The sequence below is a fragment of the Lygodium microphyllum genome, chromosome 9, assembly GCF_053477565.2.
Source record: "Lygodium microphyllum isolate KBCC chromosome 9, Lygodium_microphyllum_v1.1.10, whole genome shotgun sequence".
Lineage (NCBI taxonomy): Eukaryota > Viridiplantae > Streptophyta > Polypodiopsida > Schizaeales > Lygodiaceae > Lygodium > Lygodium microphyllum.
Genome location: NC_141143.1, coordinates 105774850 through 105796152, shown reverse-complemented (window position 1 = coordinate 105796152; position 21303 = coordinate 105774850). Strand labels below are relative to the sequence as shown.

General features: G+C 44.2%; 1 protein-coding gene across 1 annotated transcript; it reads left to right on the top strand.

The window, feature by feature from the left end:
• Positions 1 to 1223: 1223 nt before the first annotated feature.
• Positions 1224 to 3307, top strand: LOC148031387 (UDP-glycosyltransferase 85A1-like). The gene is made up of 2 exons (XM_087684909.1): positions 1224 to 1932; positions 2025 to 3307. The coding sequence occupies exons 1-2, from the start codon at positions 1374 to 1376 to the stop codon at positions 3044 to 3046; spliced, it is 1581 nt and encodes a 526-aa protein (XP_087541035.1). The 5' UTR covers positions 1224 to 1373; the 3' UTR covers positions 3047 to 3307.
• The last annotated feature ends 17996 nt before the right edge of the window (positions 3308 to 21303 follow it).

Genomic DNA, 21303 nt, shown 5'->3' with positions numbered 1-21303 from the left:
GCATTTCAATCAATTAGGACCTTTGTTCTTCAAGAAATTGGGGAGGTGCGCTTTCAAAGAGCTTTGGGGGCATAGATGCAAAAGTATCTTGGCTAGAAATAGTTTTAAGAGTTAAATGGTTTTTGGACCTTAGCTTGTAACACTCATCAAAATTAAGTGACAGGCAAGGGCCAACATTCTAAGGGTGGTTTCACACTTGGGGATGGACAACACAAATGTAAAGAAGCGTAGGACTAACATGCTAAGAGCATTGAGCCTTCTAGAGAAGTGTCCATGGATAAACAAATTGATCGACAAAACTTGTGGCACCTAGACTCAAATCATGTGACATTTGTGGTGCATAAGATTTGAATCTATGAGCTTATGAAATTCAAGCAAGCAACTTTTAGCTCGACCACCTTGGAGTGGTAGCTCAGCTTGGTAAGAACACTTGGTGAGTTGCATGTGCTCATGTGTTCGATTCCTTGTTAAGTAGCTTTGGGGGGGACATTTATTATCAACAAGTAGTAGCTCAAATGGTTGGGGTAGGTGTGTGCATTCGGGAAGTTCAATTTCCACATCTGAGTGGCTCCGCTATGCGCTATCCTATGGGGTAAAATGCCCCACTTTGCGGTTGTGGGTGACATCTTGCACATTAATAAAAATATGCCAAAAGGCACCTCATTATAAAACTTTGACCTTAGCCAATGGCCATTTAATGGGAAAGGTACTTTGGTTATGTATAATACTTACATGTGTGTAAAATGCCCTTGCCCATTAGTTCCTCCATCCTCTCCCCTTGTGTACCCAAGTGTGAATCCAATCTAAGCAATGTGGCCTAGCCACTTCTCGGTATCCAAAGCTTCAAACTTTTACTGAAATTTTGGGACTAGCAAAAACGTTTTGGCTGAACATTTGGGACTAGCAAACTACAAGGGAATATAGTCAACCAACATTTGGGACTAGCAAAATACAAGGGAATAGTCAATGAATTGGCAATGCTAAATTTGGCCATTCCTCAGGCATGGACGGTGACGGACCTTGGGTATTGGTCGGTAAGCCGACGGTACACAAAATCCAATGAAAAAATAAGGCACAAGCATGATGTCAAATCTAAGGCACAAGCCTGATGTCAAATCATAGCTCTCCGGGCTCTGCAGTCTCCAAAGCCTAGGGCGACCGTGCTCTGCAGTCTTCAAAGCCTAGGGCGACCGGGCCATAAGGCGCAAGCCTGATGTCAAATCATAGCTGCTGGCCTCTGCGGTATCCAAAGCCTAGGGCCGTGTCTACCTAATGACCGGGCCAGCTAGTAAGCTGACCTGCAGAAGAAACGTAGGCTTAGTGGGAGAGAGAGACGGGGGAGGGAGGAGAGGAGGGGGATCACCGCTGCAACGATGCAGCAGCAGCGGCGGCAGGAGGAGACGGCGAGTGGTGCCGCAGCAGCTGCAGGCGTGAATGATGGACGCCCGCACGTGGTGTGCTTACCGTACCCATTGCAAGGGCACATCAAGCCCATGATGCAGCTCTGCAAGCTGCTGGCCGCGAGGGGCGCCCGGGTCACCTTCGTCAGCACAGGCTTCCACATCGATCGCCTGAAGAAGTCCATGAAGCAGCTGATCACCGATAATAATTATATCACGCTCCGCAGCATCCCAGATGGGTTGCCCCCCCACATGCACTTAGAGCCTTCTAGTTACCGGGTGCAACGCATCCTGGCCTACGATCGCAACCTGACGGCTCCCTTCTGTGATCTCGTCCGCGAGCTTAATAGTAATTCTCATTCAGCACCACCTGTCTCCTTCATCATCTTCGATGTTCTGCTGTCTTGGGCGCACCCTGTGGCCTCCCGGCTGGACATACCCGCCGCCGCCTTGTGGACCTCGGGCCCCTCCTGTTATGCCGCCTACTGCCAGATACCCCTCTTCATCTCTCAGGGCATCTTACCCATCCAAGGTACGCAGGCTAAGCTCTCCTGCAAATCACTGCCACTCGTGGCTATTATATTGACGCCGCTCATTTCTTGGTTTCTGATCGGTACCTAACAGGTGTTAGTGCCTCCGCCCTCGAGAGCCACACCGATGTCATCGCGTCCATCCCGGGCCTCGCGCCTGTCTTTCGCCTCAAGGACCTGCCCTCCTTCTTCCTCGAGGACGATGTGCTCAACGACCCCATCTTCCAAATGATCACGAGACGCATGCCGTGCTTGCGAGATGCAGCCTGCCCTGTACTCATGAACACGCTCAAAGGGCTGGATATGGCAGTGGAGGAATTACCCGCGCGCAGCACAGTGTCCGTGCCGGTGACACCAGTAGGCCCCCTCTTCTTCTTGGATCCCGATTACCAGTCACAGTACCTCCATCTGCAGTCGAATGAGAATGGGTACTCGCATACTACGGTCGCCACGAATAACGCCAATCTCTGGCAAGAAGACCAGACATGGAGCAAGTGGCTGGACGGGAGGCCTGACGCATCGGTCCTGTACGTCTCTTTCGGCAGCATCGCCACTCTTCAGCAACAGCAGGCTACGGAGTTTGCCCTAGGTCTCCAGGCCAGCAAGCTGCCTTTCATATGGGCCTTCAGGCCCGACCTCATCGACAAAGCACGGGACGAACCAGAATTAGTGGACTCTGTCACCGCAGAGGTTACGCGGATCATTGATGAGACCCCCGGGGGCCTCCTGGTGCCATGGGTCCCGCAGACGCAGGTGCTGGCCCATCCGGCCGTGGGGGGGTTCCTCACCCACTGCGGCTGGAACTCGGTGCTGGAGGCCATGTGGGCCGGCGTCCCCATGCTCGGCTTCCCGCTTTTTGCCGAGCAGCGTATGAACTGCCGCATGATGGAGCACGTGTGGCACGTCGGCCAGGAGCTGCCGCGGCGCACCAACAGCGCCAATGGGCTTGCCACGTGGCATGACGTGGCTAGCCACGTCACCTCGCTGATGCTGGTGCAAGGCGCTGCGCTTCGCCAGCGTTGCAGCCTTATGCGACAAGCCCTTCACAAGGCTGTCGTGGAGTCGTCTCACAATCTCAACAACTTCATAGATGGTATCATGCTCTCTCGCCGGTAAGAGACGATGGTAATATCAAATCTCAGGTGACGCATTGTACTATATTCCATATAATTGAGAGACTTTTCATCAATTTGTATCATATTATAATTATCTTACGAATGTATCCAACGGGTTTTATTATTGGAGGTTTGAATGTAAGTCATAGGGGTTAATTTGTTTTAGTGATTGCCAAGGGCAAACAAGTGATTTCTAAGTGAAAACAAGTCGACATTGGAAAACAAGTGGAGATTGTAGTTATGTGTTTTAATATCAACATCCAAGATTAACCCATATGGTTTGTATAGGCAAAGTTGTGGGCCCCGCATAAAGGTGAATTCATAATCTGACATGCTAGACCGTGGAGAGAGTAAGCTTCACTATGAGCAAGAATGTCAGTTTTCTTCTTGCATTGCGTTAATACGATGTTGTTGCTTGCCACCTCCAATGTAGGGTGTAAAGGCCTTTGTTGCTCTTGCAAATTATTTTTTTGCTTTTGTTGTTACTTCACTCAAGCACATAGGTGGTTGTAATCAGCTCTCTTTTACTCTAGCTTTCCATGCTTTTCTTGTTATGGTTATATATTGATTTTGACAAGTACTCAATCCTCTATTTTGCATGGACCTCTTTAATCATCAAGATGTGTGTGTGTGTGTGTGTGTGTGTGTCCCCCTCCAACCACTTGATATGAATGGATTTAGCTTTGCAAAGGTATCTTGATTATGAGATATTGGTATCTTTTTTTGTTGAGAAGTTTTAATACTATGATTTAATTCTTTTATCATTGATGGCAAGGTAAAGAAGGGATGAAGGCATAGTGAAGTGCACATCATTGAGTTGTAGTCCTTGTTCATGACAGGAGCCAATGGCATCCAACTAGAGCATCGACATTAATGAGTTGTAGTCCAATAGTGTATTATAATAGTTGTTGGCATTTAGTAACAACACAGAGAAAGAAGTCTTGCTTGTTGCATAATCTGTCATAGCCACTGCTTATAGCAAGACTTTGATGACTTTGATGCTTGGAGTGTATTTAAGAATTTTAAATGTGCATAATATGTTTAAAGTTGAATCCCAAGATATGCAAGGGTTGCTTCAAATTTCAAATATGCATCACACTTTTAACGTGGAATCCCAAGTTGAAGGCTATGAGATAGCTCATCATCATCATTGTCAGCATCCTAACGTGAATGTTTTGGAACAAATGCATGGTCAATATGGTTCAGAATTAGGAATAGGCCTGATGTTGCTATTGATGCTAAGACGGTTCAAGGGATGCCACTCATATTATCGAGATTTGCAACTTATGTACTATGTAGACTTTAGCAATTGCTTCAACGTTCCTTAGTTTCATCAATCTTTTCTCATGATTGATCGCATTCTCTAGTAGAACAATCGTTGATTTTTCCTTTACCCTAACCTCATTTAGGTAGAAGCTACTATCTCTCTCCTTCCCTTTGTAAAGACTGTGTTGCTCTTTGTAAAGATTACCTCCCTCTGCACATGCATGCCAAAACTTCCATAGTGAGAGAGAGAGATCCTTAAGAAGGCTATAGCATCATGAGCCTCAAACCCTATCTATGCCAATTAGTAGAGTTGGCACCATTTTCACCCTCAACTCAATCCTCCCTAGCCTACGAGCATGTTGAAAGTTTGTCATGAAAAGGATTGATTTCTTTGAAAATCATATGTCAATGACTTAGATAAATGAAATTAGGCATTCATCTTTTTGAGCCTCTATCAATTCCTCTCTTGAATTGGGTTCTAGAGTGCATAAGCATGGCATGCACAGAGAGAGAGAGAGAGAGAGAGAGAGAGAGAGAGAGAGAGAGAGGGGGGGGAGGGAGGGAGCAAGGGAGGGAGGAATTGCATCTCTCATAACGTTTAATCCACAATAGAGAGAGGGAGGGAGGGGGAGAAAGAATGGATCTCTCATTAATTGATGGACAAGTTTAGGGTCACTTGACCATAGACACCTACATGTTAGATGAATGGATATCTCATTGCGCACGTGCGCACAATGAGATATCTCATTGCACGCATGCGCACTGTGTCTGCACACACGCACGCGCGCGCGCACACACACACACACATAGAGGAAATCATCTCTTTATATCTATTTAATAGCCTACACTCGGTACACGTGTGCATGCACATGCGCGCGCGCACACGTGCTTGTCTCTAAAAAAATTTTGTTGATATCACAATCTCACTAAATTTTCTCGAATGGATATCAAATGTGAATGCACATTACCTAAGGCTCCTCTTCTTTACCTCTCTGTTTAATTGCAATATTGTTATGCTTGGTATACATGTGCACAAGTTCATGGGAACCCTAAGTTGACCAAATGTCCTTCAAACACTATATTAGAAAACTTGGAATTTTTTCAAGTCCCATTTTCAAATAAGTGATAAATATTTGGCCATGAGGCTAAATCTTGACCATGTGGTCAAATAATGAAGGTATTGGTGATTTCCAAAGTGCATGGAATTTCTCAAATTCCCTAATATAGCGTTTTTAGATGGTAGATGGATTCATATGCATAGCGAAATCTTGAATAAAAGCATGCAAGAAACCACAATGATAGTAATGGCCGCACAAAAGCCGTGTCAAGCCGAAGATGGAGTAGTGTGTTGAGAGTATAGACATATGAACTCTCCTTATGTAGGAGTGGATAAGGGTAGCCAGGTGTGAATGGTCCTGAGGGGAAGGGGAAACCCTAACCCTAGCCAATTGGGGCTATGTAAACAGCCCATGGGTCTACATCAACCGATGAGTGAGAGTGACCCAAGTTGTACTTTCATGAGCAACTCAATAAGCAAGATTTGTTCTTGTACTTTTGAGCTCTTCTCTCCCTCTTGTGCACACTTCAATGTTGGCTTGCACTCTGATTTTTCACATGGTATCAGAGCCAACTCTGATCCTTAGCTTCTCTCAGCCGCATTACACCATTAAGTGCACATGAGCCTTCATCTTCTTCATATTTCCTCTTAACCTCCATAGCCACAGCTTGACCCACCTCTGTTGGAGGACCTAGGGAGAGCATTTCAGCTCAAGATCCCTTCTGAAGATCTCTTCACCAACTCAAGGAATAGCAGCGTGGCATGAAAAACCCAAACATTGTGGGCGCAGGAGGGCAACATTGCTGAAATAGCAGAAAACAGTGCAGTCTAGGCAGCGTGGCATCTTTGAGCCTCACGCAATAAGCACAAGCGTGGTGCAATCTCTTCGGCTACCATAGGGCTTTCATAGCCCCCATAGTGGGCCATCTCCCTCTAAGAGGGTTTGACCTCATTCCCTCTCTACTGCCTTTCCTGGCAGCCATAGCCACAAAGCTTCAAGCTTTCTTATTCTCATTTTTTTCAATCTGGGCATTATCAACAATGATTCTAATCACTAAAAAACCCTTGTCGGGATATGTTACAGCCCTATAGAGCTCAAATGCAGAGTTTTCTCTCACTCCATGGGCACTACTAAGCTCGTAAAGATCGACCTCATTATGAGTAGAAGAATGGAAGTTGGTACAAGTGCTTCTAAGCACTACTGATGCATTTAGCTTATGTTTCTTACTGTTTGCTGCTGGTAAATAACAGAAATGAGTATCATTGTACTCTCCTCTGATTCATCCCATAGCATAGAGTTGATTGATCAACCTTGTTCCACCAATAACTCCTCTAATAGGCCACATTATCAGGAGGAGCCAGAAGTGCAGCCAAAGTTCACTTCACTAAAGCCAAGGAAAACAATCAAACATAAAAAAGGGTTAGTCGAAGTCAAGGACCACCTAAGTCCTATTTCGAAATACTTCATATGTATGCTTTTCAACCATTCTCAACCTTGAAGTTTTAATTGTAAAATCTGCATTGTTGTCGTTCTTGCACTAGTGGCCCTTTATAAAGGATTAGACACTGCTGCTTGCACTAAGCAAGTAGTAAAACCTTCCTATGGCCTTAGCCTACGTCGAACTTCATCCTCAAATTCCTAAATTTGATTGCAAAGATTTTCACCCCTAGCAAGTACTCATTAAGTACAAAATGATAGAGAGAGGTTATTGGCCTCCCATTCAAGGGACTAGAGTTGTTGACCCTACAAATCTTTCTGATGTGGAGGATGATCAATGTGCTCAAGCAATAATCATGTTACACTTAGATGAATCCTTGATTCATCATGTTGATCAGCTCTCTACTACCAAGGAGAAATGGGATGAGCTTGAAAAGCTCTATGGTGCTACAAGTAAAAACACTAAGATTTTCCTTAAGATTGAATTTTTCATCTTGGAATATAGAGAAGGAGAAGACTTCGGAAAATTTATTTCTCATATGAAGGGCCTCATGACACAGCTTTCTTTAGTGCAAGCACCAATCCATGATGAGGATGCTATTGCCATTCTTTTAAAAGTAGTCAAAAAGGTCTTTCCCCCACTTGTAACAACTCTTACTAATATTCCCAATCCTACCTTGGCAAGTACCATCCAATCCTGTTTCGATGAAGAAAAAAGAATTAAAAAAAAGGAGACACCAGTCAACAGAAATCTACTCCAACATCCCATGACCAAGTCTTGGTGCATACAGTTGTCAATAAGTGTACCTTTTGTGAGAAAAAAGGGCATATTGTAAACAACAGTTGGAAAAAATACCCAAAAAATATGAAATGTAATAAATTTAAGAAGATAGGACATATTACTAGTAAAAGTCCTAACCATCCTGAAGTACTTAAGGAATTAGAGGCCAATTTTGCCTCTCAATCCATCGATGATCGACTCTTCTAAGTCTTGTATCCTTTTTTCCTATAACTATCCTTGTAGCCTAATCTATAAAGGCATCCTAGTTTGGGTTTAGGGGGGGCATTATCTTACACTTTGTATTCCAATGCCACCTGGCATTGAGGGGGGTGTTGAGAGTATAGGCATATGAACTCTCCTTATGCAAGAGTGGATAAGGGCAGGCAAGTGTGAATGGTCCAGAGAGGAAGGGGAAACCCTAACCCTAGCCAATTGAGGCTATATAAACATCCCATGGGTCTACATCAATTGATGAGTGAGAGTGACCCAAGTTGTACTTTCATGAGCAACTCAATACGCAAGACTTGTTCTTGTACTTTTGAGCTCTTTGCTCCCTCTTGTGCACACTTCAATGATGGCTTGCACTTTGATTTTTCATATAGTGAGATATCCAAGAAGGGAGCTTGCGAGTAGATAGTCTTCCATCTCTCTCTATCTAAGTTCTTAAGAAGTACTTTATTAAAATTATGGTTTATATGGAAATTATTGTTATTATCAACATATAAACACATAGACATATACATATCTCTAAATTTATTCATTTTAGCAAATAGAAGTTTGTTACTTTGAGAAATGTAATGCTTTCAGAGAATGAGTGGGTTTTGTTAGGAGTACATGTACTCTCAACTTGTGATGCACAAAGTTTGTGGTTGTGGAGGAGAAAAAAAAATGCGTGGAATTAAAGTTTACAGAAAGTGCAACTTGAGTTTGTATATTTATTTATCAACGGTCACCATGCTTTTACTCAAAAAGGTACCGCGCACTCATTCAAAAGAGCTATATTTAAAGTAAGAAAGAAGAGGCTAGAAATCCTCATATTCACCCAAAAAATGGTGCCATAAAGATGCCATCATGGCGGAAATATCATTGATATGTGGCATAAGTTCCAAGGCAACAACGGTATACCCACCGCACATGTTGAACAAATTGCGCACTATAATTGCCACATGTGTGAGGAAAGGTCCTTTTAAAACCATTTTTCAAACCACAAAAGCATTTTTTCAAATACTAAACTCTTTTTCTGCTCTGAATTACCAGCACAAGGCGACTTTATCACAGATCAAAAGTCTACAGCACACTACAAGGAAACAAAGCAATAGCGACGCCGATTAGCGACACAAAATAGCGGCGTCGCTATTTGCGATGCTAATAGCGATGCCCCACAGAGAAAAAAAGGCGGACCGAAACCCGAGTGCATTTCATTTCGCGCATTCATGAAAGTTTTCGAGAGGGAGAGCGAGAGAGAGAGAGTGACCGTTTTGCATAGAGGGTGAGAGGGAGAGGAAGAAGGCTTGTCGCCGCCGCCGCCGCCGTTGTTCGCGAAGGAGAGGAGGAGCCGCCAAACCCTCCTGCAAATCTTTACGGTGAGTCCATTCTCTCTCTCTCTTTTACTTGTTTAGGGTTTAATTTGTGTATATTGAGAGAGGGAGAGGAAATGAGAGAGAAAGAGAGGGAGAGGGAGAGGGAGAGGGAGGGGGAGGAAAGGGAGAGGGAGAGGGAGGGGGAGGAAATGAGAGAGGGAGAGGGAGGGAGAGTGCATTCTCTCTCTCTTTTACTTTTTTTTATATAATTTGTGTATATTGAGAGAGGGAGAGGAAATGAGAGAGAAAGAGAGGGAGAGGGAGAGGGAGAGGGAGAAAATGGAAGAGGGAGGGGGATGAAATGAGAGAACAAGAGGGAGGGAGAGTACATTCTCTCTCTCTTTTATTTAATTTTTGTATAATTTGTGTATATTGAGAGAGGGAGAGGAAATGAGAGAGAAGGAGAGAGGGAGAGGGAGAGGGAGGAAATGAGAGAGGGAGGGGGAGGAAATGAGGGAGAGAAAGAGAGGGAGAGGGAGAGGGGGAGGAAATGGAAAAGGAAGAGGGAGGGAGAGAGAAAGAGAGGGGGAGGGAGAGGGAGATGGAGAAAATGAGAGAGGGAGAGGGAGAGAGAGGGAGGGAGACATTAAACATAATAGAAAAATGAGAGAGGGAGAGGAGAGAGAAAAACATGAGAGAATGAGAGAAGAGAGAAAAAGAGAGAAAAGATGTTAAACATAATAGGAAAAGAGAGAAAGAGAGGGTGTGGGTGAGAGTGAGGGTGAGGGTGAGGGAGGGAGAGGAAATGAGAGAGGGAGAGGAAGAGAGAAAAGGAAATGAGAGAGAGAGAGGAGAGAGAAAAAGAAAGAAAAAGCATTAAACCTAATAGGGAAAGAGAGAAAGAGAGGGTCAGGGTGAGGGAGGGAGAGGAAATGAGAGAGGGAGAGAAAGAGAGAAAAGGAAATGAGAGATGGAGAGAAGAGAGAAAAAATGAGAGAGGGAGAGGAGAGAGAAAAAGAGAAAAAAATCATTAAACCTAATAGAGAAAGAGAGGGTGAGGGTGAGAGAGGGAGAGGAAATGAGAGAGGAAGAGAAAGAGAGAAAGGGAAATGAGAGAATGAAAGAAGAGAGAAAAATAAATGAGAGAGAGAGAGAGGAGAGAGAAAAAGAGAGAAAAATCATTAGACCTAATAGGGAAAGAGAGAAAGAGAGGTTCAGGGTGAGGGAGGAGAGAGGAAACGAGAGAGGGAAAGAAAGAGAGAAAAGGAAATGAGAGAGGGAGAGGAGAGAGAAAAAATGAGAGAGTGAAAGGAGAGAGAAAAAGAGAAAAAAATCATTAAACCTAATAGAGAAAGAGAGGGTGAGGGTGAGAGAGGGAGAGGAAATGAGAGAGGGAGAGAAAGAGAGAAAGGGAAATGAGAGAGGGAGAGGAGAGAGAAAAAGAGAGAAAAATCATTAAATCTAATAGGGAAAGAGAGAAAGAGAGGGTTAGGGTGAGGGAGGGAGAGGAAATGAGAGAGGGAGAGAAAGAGAGAAAAGTAAATAGGACCTTACAATAAGCTCATCCTAGGCTCATAGGGGTTAGGCCGAAACCTCAACAAACCTAAGGGATATATGGCTAGAGAGCCCTAGCATACTTGTGCCTCCTAGCATAATATTCTTCTTGCAAAGAGACCTCTCATACATGGGGCTTGTCCTAGCCTCCACCACGCAAATATACAACGAAGGCAATCAGCCTATCAGTATGAAAAACATTCATTTTTCATAACGTAATCCCAAAAATAACTTTGGATATTCCATAAAAATCAATCTCTTCTTAAAAAGACAAATATAGAAAACTAAAACAGCATCATTCATATGCTTCGCAAAACTAAAACAGCATCACCACAAGATCTCTTAGGAAACTTATCTTCAACTATCAATTTTAATTAATAAATATAATATAAAATCACTTGCAAGGAAGGACACTCTTTTATCATTAACTCTCTTTCTTCCTTAGAATAGTCTTAGGAATAAATTTTTGCTCTTACAAGCATATATTTGAGTATAATATCTGTTTTAAGGTTTATTCCATGAGTAGTAGTAGCATATATGCAACTATCAAGCTAGAGATCATGCTTTGGTATCTATGGAGATCCCAATCTCATGCCCTCATAGAGATTGTAGTGTGCAATAGTGTGGAGAGAAGATGGGCGAGTTGTAAATGGTAAAGGAGAATTCTATTGATGATGGAGAGAAGATGTGGTGAATCGCCAGTCCTATTCTTAGTGAGTGCAACCTACCCATAGTCATGGTCGTCGTGGTCGTGGTCATGGTCGTAGTTGTGGTCGTGGTCGTAGTAGTCATGGTCATGGTCGTGGGTAGTAGTTGTGGTCGTCGTAGTTGTAGTCGTAGTCGTAGTTGTGGTCGTGGTCGTGGTCGTGGTCGTGGCCGTGGCCGTGGTTGTAGTCGTGGTCGTGGTCGTGGTCGTGGTCGTAGTCGTAGTCATGGTGGTGGTGGTGGTGGTGGTGGTGGTGGTGGTAGTGGTCGTGGTCGTGGTCGTGATCGTGGTCGTGGTCGTGGTCGTGGTCGTGGTCGTGGTCGTAGTCGTAGTCGTAGTCATAGTTGTGGTCGTAGTCGTCATCGTGGTCGTGGTGGTCGTAGTCGTGGTCATGGTCATGGTCGTAGTTGTGGTCATGGTCGTAGTCATAGTCGTGGTCATGGCCGTGGTCGTAGTCATAACATAGAAAAAGAGAGAGAGACGGAAGGAGAGGATAACAATTTAAGAAAGAAAAAAAAAGAAAGAGATGGAAGGAGAGGATAACAATTTAAGAAAAAAAAAGAATGATAACAAAAACAAATTTTTTGTTGTAACGTAGACAAAATGGAAAACGATGAAGGTTCTGTTATTCAAGATCGTGAGATGTATCTTAATCAGCGTGTCCTATGTCCTTGCTCTCAATGCAAGCTGGTAATTAGACGAAAACGTCGTCAATCTGAGATCATTGATCAGGCGATTGCAGATTTTCAGCAAACGGTAAGAAAAGTTAATATCAATCATGCATTGTACTCGCAAGCTAATTGAATACCATATACAATAAGATTGGGTCTGGCTGGCAAATTTTCTATCCAGGGAGGCGATGTCTCGTCCCAAGGAGGAGTGTACCCTTTGCGGCCAATTAGAAGAGTTCGTGGGCGTGCGATGGATGGAGTGCATGAGCCAATCCACCAAACTTGCAAGGCCAATCTATACCGTCAATGCCAGAGGAGACAGGCAATCTTCCAGACCTACCTACAATCTTGGAGCCTGAGATAGAGGCAATGATCGATGCATTGATTCCCATGGATGTCGAGACTTCTGATCCGCTTAGAGAGGAAGCATCCATACCATTATATGACAGGTGCCGAGTATCTCGCCTGAAGACACTGCTTGCACTCTTAAGTGTGCAAGCAAAATACGGGTGAAGTGATGCGAGTGTGACCGAGTTGTTCAGGTACCTTGTACATACGCTTTGTTGATTTTTTTTTTCGGCACTTATTGAAAACATTTGTGCTTTTTCAAGGTGTTTATGATTTTTTTTCAGGTTATTGAAATATCATATATTACCACCTGCAAATACCATGCATGAATCTCGTGATGATGCATGACATGTTTTACGAAAGCTTGGCATGGACTACAACAACATCCATGCATGTATCAACGATTGCATACTGTTTCGAGGAGAATACGAGACTATGGAGACATGTCCAAAGTGTGGTGCTCACAAGTATCGACAGGACTTGCAAGGAAAAACCATCCTCAAAAAGTTCTCAAAAACTTTTCGCTTATTCCCTACATAAAGCACATGTTTCATATATTCGGCATGGCGAGCTTGACAACATGGCACGCACAGAATAGGTCCACGGATGGAGTTCAACGAATATCAGCGGATTCATGCGCATGGAGTCACATCAACTCTACCTTCCCAGGCTTTGCCCGAGAGCCAAGGAATCTTTGGCTCGGTCTTGCAATGGATGGCGTGAACCCATTCTATGTGCGCTCAACTTCTTACAGTGTGTGGCCTATAGTCCTTGTCAACTACAATATCCCTCCATGGCTTTCTACGAAGAAATGACATCTCATCCTTAGCATACTCGTCCTCGGCCGCTACAAAGTCAAAAATATGGATGTGTATCTTTGTCCATTAGTCGATGAGCTTAAGATTTTGTGGGAGGAGGGGGTCACCGTGCAAGATATGAGCAAGCGCGATGGTCGGCGGTCTACCAATATTCGAGCCATTCTCATGTGGATGATGCATGACTTTTCGAGATTCGGAGAGTGCTCAGGTGAACATGCCTCCGTTCTCGTTGGTAATATCTATATTTTATCTCGTTCAAGCTTGTATTCAACTGGATCGTGGTGTTGGAATATGTCTGGTTACCTTATGTTATCATGCATGTCCATTGTTCGGGCCACAGTTAGACTCTCGAAGGTCACGAACCATGAAGAAGATGGTATATCAAGGACATGCCGCTTTTTTGCCAGAGGATCATGAAATCAAGGAAGGTTTTCTTGGACAACCTCCAACATGTATGAACGCCGCAAGCTGGTACGAGCTGAAAATGGTCCATGTGGAGTCACACCCAAACTGAATATGACGGCTCTCAATTTTCTACGAGTTACCATATTGGACCCACTTACAGGTCAACCACTTGTTGGATCCCATGCATATTTTCAAGAATGTGGGCAGCTTGCTATGGGACCACATCACAGGAAAGAGAGACACTATAGGGGCACGAATGGATTTGAAGGAGGTAGGTAAGATGGAGGCGCTTTGGCCGCAGTCGAGTGCCGATGGTCGCGTGTAGCTACCTCGCGCTCCTTGGGTTTTGTCCACTAAAGAAGAGCGCATTGTGAAGCAAGTAGTCAAGTCTATCCGCACTCCAACGGATATGATGTGTTCTCTCAGGTCTGCATTTTCTAAAGATGACCAATTATTAGGGCTAAAATCCCATGACTGGCATAAGATATGTCAGGTTTGTACTACGAATGGATTGTAATTGGCGTGCGCATTTTGCTATTTGGAGTGTAGCCATTATTCATAATGCTTTCTCATTTGTGGCAGTTTGTACTACCGATCGCGATCGCAAGATGTCTTACTCCAAAAATACGCAGGGCCATTTACAGGTTGTCGACTTTGGTGCAATGGATCTCACAGAAGGAGATTAAGGCATCCTCTATTGAATCCGTGAGGCGGGGAGTAGTGGAGACGGTCTGTCTCTTTGAGAAATACATGCCCACCAGTGAGAATTCTCGAGGGGATGTAGTCCAAAGGTGGTGAGGTATTTAGGATTTGTCGTATCTGTATTTTATATGTGACATCTAATTTGAGTCTTTTAATGTACAATACAAAATATATAGTGCAGCGTGGTCGCGCGGAAGGCATTTTCGCGTGGAGCGTATTGACAAAATGTGCTCCACAATGGACTGTGGTATTATGGCAAGGTTCGAGAAAGAGAGCCAGTGACGAGCAACGGATCCAAACACGATTATAGATGAGGTGGAGTATTTTGGAAACTTGCAAAGTATTGTTACGGTGGATTACCGTAGCTTCTTCATGATACTATTCGATGTGCAGTGGTTTAAAGTGGTACTTGGAGGAGCTGGAGCAATAATTCGACAAGGTCCATCTGGATTTCTCGAAATAGATTCCGAAAAAAAATGGACAGATTTGCACGACACCTTTGTGTTGCCGGCCCATTGTGAACAGGTGTATGGACTCATTTGTTTGTTAATTGTATTACGACATGGTACATGTCACAATAGTTTAAACTCTCTTATACGTGTTTGTGAACATGTAATCTTCTATCCAAACCCCCGACAACCTCGATGGTGGTATGTTATACCTTCAACTCCCCGAAGTGCGAGACTATATGATCAAAGCGATGTTCCGAGCATAGATGAAGACAATATGCAAATAGAGGGGTCGATATTGCAAGGGGTGGAGGCCACCAAAATCTTGGAGCCAGCATCGGCTAACAATGATGGAAATACAGGAGTCCAAGAATTCTTTGAGAACGAGGTGGACTCATCCTTTTGTGGTGACATGTCTATCGACCTTCTAGTGTATGCGGAGTTGTGTCAGGAGATTGACATAGGACCATAGGATACTTCATACTTGGAGCATCCACTTACTCAATTTGTTGATCAATCGCTTATAAGGGTACATAAGATATGGATTTTAAGTGAGTTTTTTTAAAGGATTTATATTACTGTGCTTTGTATAATTTAAATTGATTATTCTAGCATCATTTTTTATCTGCGCAGGTGACATTTTCAGGATGAGTCGAGAGACGAGTGATGAGGAGTTACAGGATATCTTCACGCGCATGTCTCCAGACCAGATTGCAAGATTCAGAGACATGACAGACCAGAAGCTGTCTCGGTCTTCGTCAGGCCGCTCTGCTAGATCTACTTCAGCGCGATTGGATGCTTCAGCTTCGAGCAGACGAGCTCGACGCTCCAGACTTGGGCCAAAGGGAGGGAGTGCTTCAGGGTCAGGGGGATGCTGCAGAGATAAGGAGGTAGTGAGCCTGCGGTCGACACGGGATACAGGTGCGACTCCTCGCTCTCGTGGCGGTTCCAAGGAGCGTGGCTCAGGCTCAGGTAGATGCTGTGGAGGCATGGACGTGGTTTCTCTGTCTCGTCGTTCAGTTGGAGTTGTGTCACCTTCAGGATTTGTCACACCTGTGGAGACGTCTACTCCAGCTTTTGTTCAGCCGTCTGCAGGTGGCATCCCTATGGGTGCCACTCCGACAGATATTACCCCAGTCAGTACACCGGATGCACAGGGGTCTCCTAGATATGCCCAGGAGCGTGGACGCAGATGGGAGAGGACCCATCTTAGGCATACCCCAGGGGGATATGCATATCTAGTCGATGATAGGTCGGGAGCCATCATCATGAATGATGAGGGGAAGAGGGTGATGGTTCGCATGAGAGAGTTGTGCCAACAAGTTTTTCGGCACAACGTCTTAGGCATACCCCAGGGGAAGAGGGTGATGGTTCGCATGAGAGAGTTGTGCCAACAAGTTTTTCGGCACAACGTCTTAGATCATTGAAAGAACATATGGGAGGGGAGCAAGGACTACATAGTAGCATCCTTGTATGAGAAGTTTCCGCTTCAGCCTCAGTAGATAGATTTTCTACGGGCTGGATGATGGATTGAATGCCTGTACATATGTCACACAGACGATCCGATGTACACAAGGCAATCAAGAGTGGGATTGCAAATCCCGAGTGGTTAGACGTGGACAACTGGCGCGCCGACTGAGGGAGGAGGCTACAGATTCTCCAGGACGTTAGAGTCAGCAACGCGAGGCGGCGAGGGTACGACTCGAGGCCGGAGTGGTCCATCATCTTAGGAGTGGCAGCCACAGGACATATTTGGAGGGCTTTGTAATTTTTTGTTTTGTTTTGCTTGTTTATTTTTTTGCAATATCCTTTGTACTGACAATCATGTTTCTAATAGTTAGCATTTTATTTTCTTTGTAGCACTCCATTATAAACGATCCAAACGGCCTTGAGACTCGATATGCAGAGAGGCACGGTTTCACTTCATTGATTGACCGATTGTATAGACGCGGTGGCCCTGTAAGTCACTCATATTTCTTGTCTGTAGTTACCCTGTTTAATTAGAATGCATTATTGTATGGTGGAATGATGTGTTGTTGTTTCTTTTTTTGCAGAGTCCTTTCAATACTCCTTTTTTACGGCGGGACGAGCTTTCGGATGGCCGGATATGTAGCTCGCCCTTGGATCCCTGGAGCTCACACGCCTTTATTTTTTGGTTGCCCGATCTGTGTAGACATTTTCTATTGGCGTCGTTACGTTCGTCGCAAACCGTTGGTATCAGCGTCGGTATGTGACGTTGATACCGATGCCAATATCGACGCAGATACCGACGCTAATACCGACTATTCTATGGCGTCGCTAATAACGACACCGATGCCAATACCGACGCTGATACTGACGCTGATACCGACTGTTCTATGGCGTCGCTAATAACAATGCTTTTTGCGACGATGGGGGAAAGTTTTGTTATTTACATTTTCGTCGCTTTTAACGTCGGTATAAGGCCTATATCTTGTAGTGAGTAGCCATCACACAAGGTAAGATTTCATCTGTTACAAACATGTTACGGACCATACAACCCAAAAAGAAGTAGAGATAAAAACCAAGGAAGCCCAAGTCAAAAAGTAAATAGATAAGCTCATTCGACCCATGCAAGAAAAGAGGAGGAGAAGGCAAGCTTTAAAAAAAATGTAGGAGAGCACCGAATATTCTAGCAAGGTGCATAGAATGTTCTAGCAAGGAAAGCATAGGGCACAATGTAATTCATTTTATAAAAGAGTGCAAGGCTCTCTCCTATGCAAATTGTAAACGTAGAAGTGCAAGATAAAAATAACTATGAAAAGAAGGAAGACATGAGGAAGAAAGACTTTGGCTACTAAGACGACCAATCATGTAAAAAAGGGGATGGGTGCCCAAAGGGATGAGTGAATGTATAAAAGTTTAAAAGTGAATGGATAAGCTCATTCTTGTGGCTAAAGTGGTCTCTCCTTCTCTTCTTCTCTTCTTCTTGCTTGCTTGTGTGTGCTTGAGAGGTCTCTTGTCTTATCTCATGTATAACTATGGAGGGTGGAGCTTGGAGGTGGAGGCTTGAGTTTGCTTGAGCTCGCATCTCAAATCATGGAGCTATGGGTTTGCTTGAGGGAGGAGGCTACTCATTTGGGCATCAAGGTAAGCTCACTACACCCATGTAGGATCGAAGGTGCATCAGCTAGGTAAGAGATAGCCATTTTTGCTTGCTTGAAATGCTTGAAGCAATACATGGTCCCTGGGTCTTGGCGGATGAGCGGGAGCTCCCACTACATTTTGGTTTTGTTGCTGGGACTAGTGTTTCAAGCTTGAGCACTTGCGTGCCTCAAATTGAGCATCGAACTAGGGTTTCATCCTCGAATCGGTGCTTGAGGTAGGTAGGAGGTTTGGGATTTTTAATCTTCAAAAAATTAAGTATTTTGGGTTTTTGATGAGTAGGCAAGTAGGATAAATCATTTCAGTATTTGGGTTTTGATTTTTGTTGCACTTAGAATAGGATAGGATCGAGAGATCGAAGCAAAATGCTTTAGGGTTACTATTGTAAAACAAGCCCAATCAGGGCACAAACAAGGGAAAAATGGAGAAAAATAGCACTTGAATGTGTTAATACCACAAGAGAGATATTTGAGAGGTTAAGGCTTAGCGGAACAAGGGTTTAAGACCCCAAAGAGCAAGGGGGAAGCTCGTTTTCACCTTCAATAGCATCAATGAGAGAGAGAAAGAGAGAGAGCTTGAGCTTTGGGCAAATCGATCGGCTTCCACATGAGTTTTTTACACATATCAAGTATATAGATACCTTCCTCTATGTCCATTCTTGTATTCTGGAGCCTGTTGCGTGTTTGTAGATCAAAATCGTTGCGACGATTTGATGTTTTGCATCGTTGTTTTCGTACCATTGGAATCGGATAGGGCTGATAGGGAATCATACACTTGGATGTCCGATTTCGGGTAATTGAATACTCAGATTACCTTGATCTATCCTATCGAACACTAGCCATCTAATTCCAAAAAATAGACAGATGATCGGATGACAGTCGGGGATACCTCCAAAATTGGATTCGAATGCTCAGCCACCATCGGTCACTTCGACAAACGATAATCAGATCGGTCCAAATCGGACACATCACAATCGAATGGTAGAACCGAAGGTCTGAACCAGACGCACAAAAATTGGATGGTTGAAAATCAAACGTCCAATTCTGGGGATCGGACACGACAAAATTGGACACCATAGAATCAGAACAACAAATTGACATGAGAAAATTTGACAAATTTAGCGCATTCCAGACAAAGTAGAACACCTCCTGCAAATGGGGGAGGGCTCCGAAAGCCTTATAAGTGCAAATGACCTTAGAAATCGTAGCCAGATGGTTGGACATGACCGCTAACAGTCACATCAGCTTTTAGCCCCTCTTAGAGCCATAAACTGACATAAATGCTCCAAATGAACTTGATCGAGTTGAATAGCATAGGACAAATCCTAGAGACCAGTGAGAGTGGTCGGTGTGACTGAGCCTAAAACCCTATTTGGTCAAGAACATAGATCGAAGTGTGAAAGCTGCATTTATTGGCTCGTGTTCACCCCTAGAGACCAGTGAGAGTGGCCGGTGTGACTGAGCCTAAAACCCTATTTGGTCGAGAATATAGATTGAAGTGTGAAAGAAAGCTGCATTTATTGGCTCGTGTTCACACCCACATTGTTTTCAATACTTGAAGTGTACTTGAAAAAAATCGAAAGCCTGATTTCGCACACTGCACGGAAAAGAGTACCATGCACACACTGAGTGAACGTAAATTGAGGATTGTATGTAAGTAAGAAGAAACACACTTGGACTTAATGAACAGAACAAACCCACAAATAGAAGACGACCCTTAAACCTAGACGGGTGATCAAGAACCCCAATTGGTAGGACCAAGTGAGACATAACACAAAAAGGTAGACGCATAGAAGGAGCGACACCATCGGGAGCGCAACACTACCCGCATATTTATCAACCTCAACGACAACTTGGTGGAGCAAGAGACTGCACATATATCAGAATCCAATACAAACCACAAAAACGAAGAGATCAACCTGGGGGATCTCCTAGTTCAAATCTAGCAGATGGTGAATGAATATGACACACAAACTAGGCTAGACCACCATGGAAGACTATCAAAATACATCATAATGGACTTTGAGGAGGAAAGAAAGTTGGCGCGGAAAGATTTGCAAAGCATAGCGGCATACAACCAACAGCAGTAAACTAGGAGATTGCAGCAGGACATAGAAATGTGAGAAGTCCAACGCATGCTAGCTCTAGCAAATAGAAATCAAACATGATAAAACACAGAGAGGAAAAGTGCACTAGAGATGGATTTAATGCTGAGTGAGCTTCTCACAAAGCAACTAATAGACAACATTTTGGCAGAACAAAGCGTAGCAGCACTAGCAACGTCATTGCTTGCAGGATTAGGAGTTACCCAGGGCTCCAAGAGCCAATTGAGAATCCCCGCAGTTGCAAAATAGCTAGACAAGTGCCAACTAAGCAACGGCCCATATAGTTTTGTAGAGCAGTTCGAGAAGGTGTGAGGCTAACGGCCTCACCGATCTCACTCAACGCTCACAAGCTTTCGGCCTATTCTTGGGCAATAAGGGTAGGACGTGGTACATAAGCTTAGACGCTGCAAAGTGCAACAATTTCAATGACCTCATGAGTCTCTTCATTAAGAGATTCTCAAAGACCGGGTACTCAAATAATCTTATAGCGCGATTGATGAATGCCAAGTAGGGGGATAAAGAGGACATCAGGGACTATGTTACTCATGTGCAGAGTCTCTATAAGAGAATCCCCACTAATGAATGACCCATTAAGAGAGTAGTGTCCATCATGTTTATCAACAAAATACGCAATGGGAAACTCTACAGGGCCTTGGTAGGCAACTCAAGCTTGTAGAGAGATGCACTAGCTAGGGTCTTTGAAGAGGCCATACGAGTGGACAAATAGCTCAAGGAGAGAAGATCCACAGGCTCGAATTGAGATGAAGTCAACTCTAGAACCTCCAAAAGGGCAACAACACCTAGTAAATGATCAAGCCCAAACAATTGAGATAAAGGGAAGGGTGCTGACCCAAGCCAAGAGCTAGTGGAGATGAAAATGGAGCTAGCTAGACTACAAGAGATGATGAGAAGACCTACATGCCCACATGTCCAATGAATGTATTGTGGCGGAAACCACCTTCCAGCATAGTTGAGAGTTAGGACCCTAGGTCCCGACCTTGCGCCAATTGTGGTAGGTTCGGCCATGATGCCATGCACTACAAACTGTCGAGGAGACTCCCATGCTCATAGCCTTACAACTAGCCTTACCTATGGAATATGCCTCTAAATTTCTTAGGGAGAGGAGCCCCATTGGCCATTTCGACACCTAACAATGCAAAGCCAACTATCCCTAGTATGGAAATCAATCCCACAAGCATACCTAGGCCACCTTACCTTACATAACCCGTCCACCGAGCGACGCTCCAGTTCATTACGTGGAGAAGCCGAACGATGAGGAGCCTTATGTGAACTCTTACATCTCGTACAACGAAGAG

Bases quoted from the DNA above. Each gene is read 5' to 3' on its own strand.
- LOC148031387 (XM_087684909.1), top strand. From the start codon at position 1,374: ATGCAGCAGCAGCGGCGGCAGGAGGAGACGGCGAGTGGTGCCGCAGCA. The intron at 1,933-2,024 runs GTACGCAGGCTA...GGTACCTAACAG, and splicing joins GGGCATCTTACCCATCCAAG to GTGTTAGTGCCTCCGCCCTC.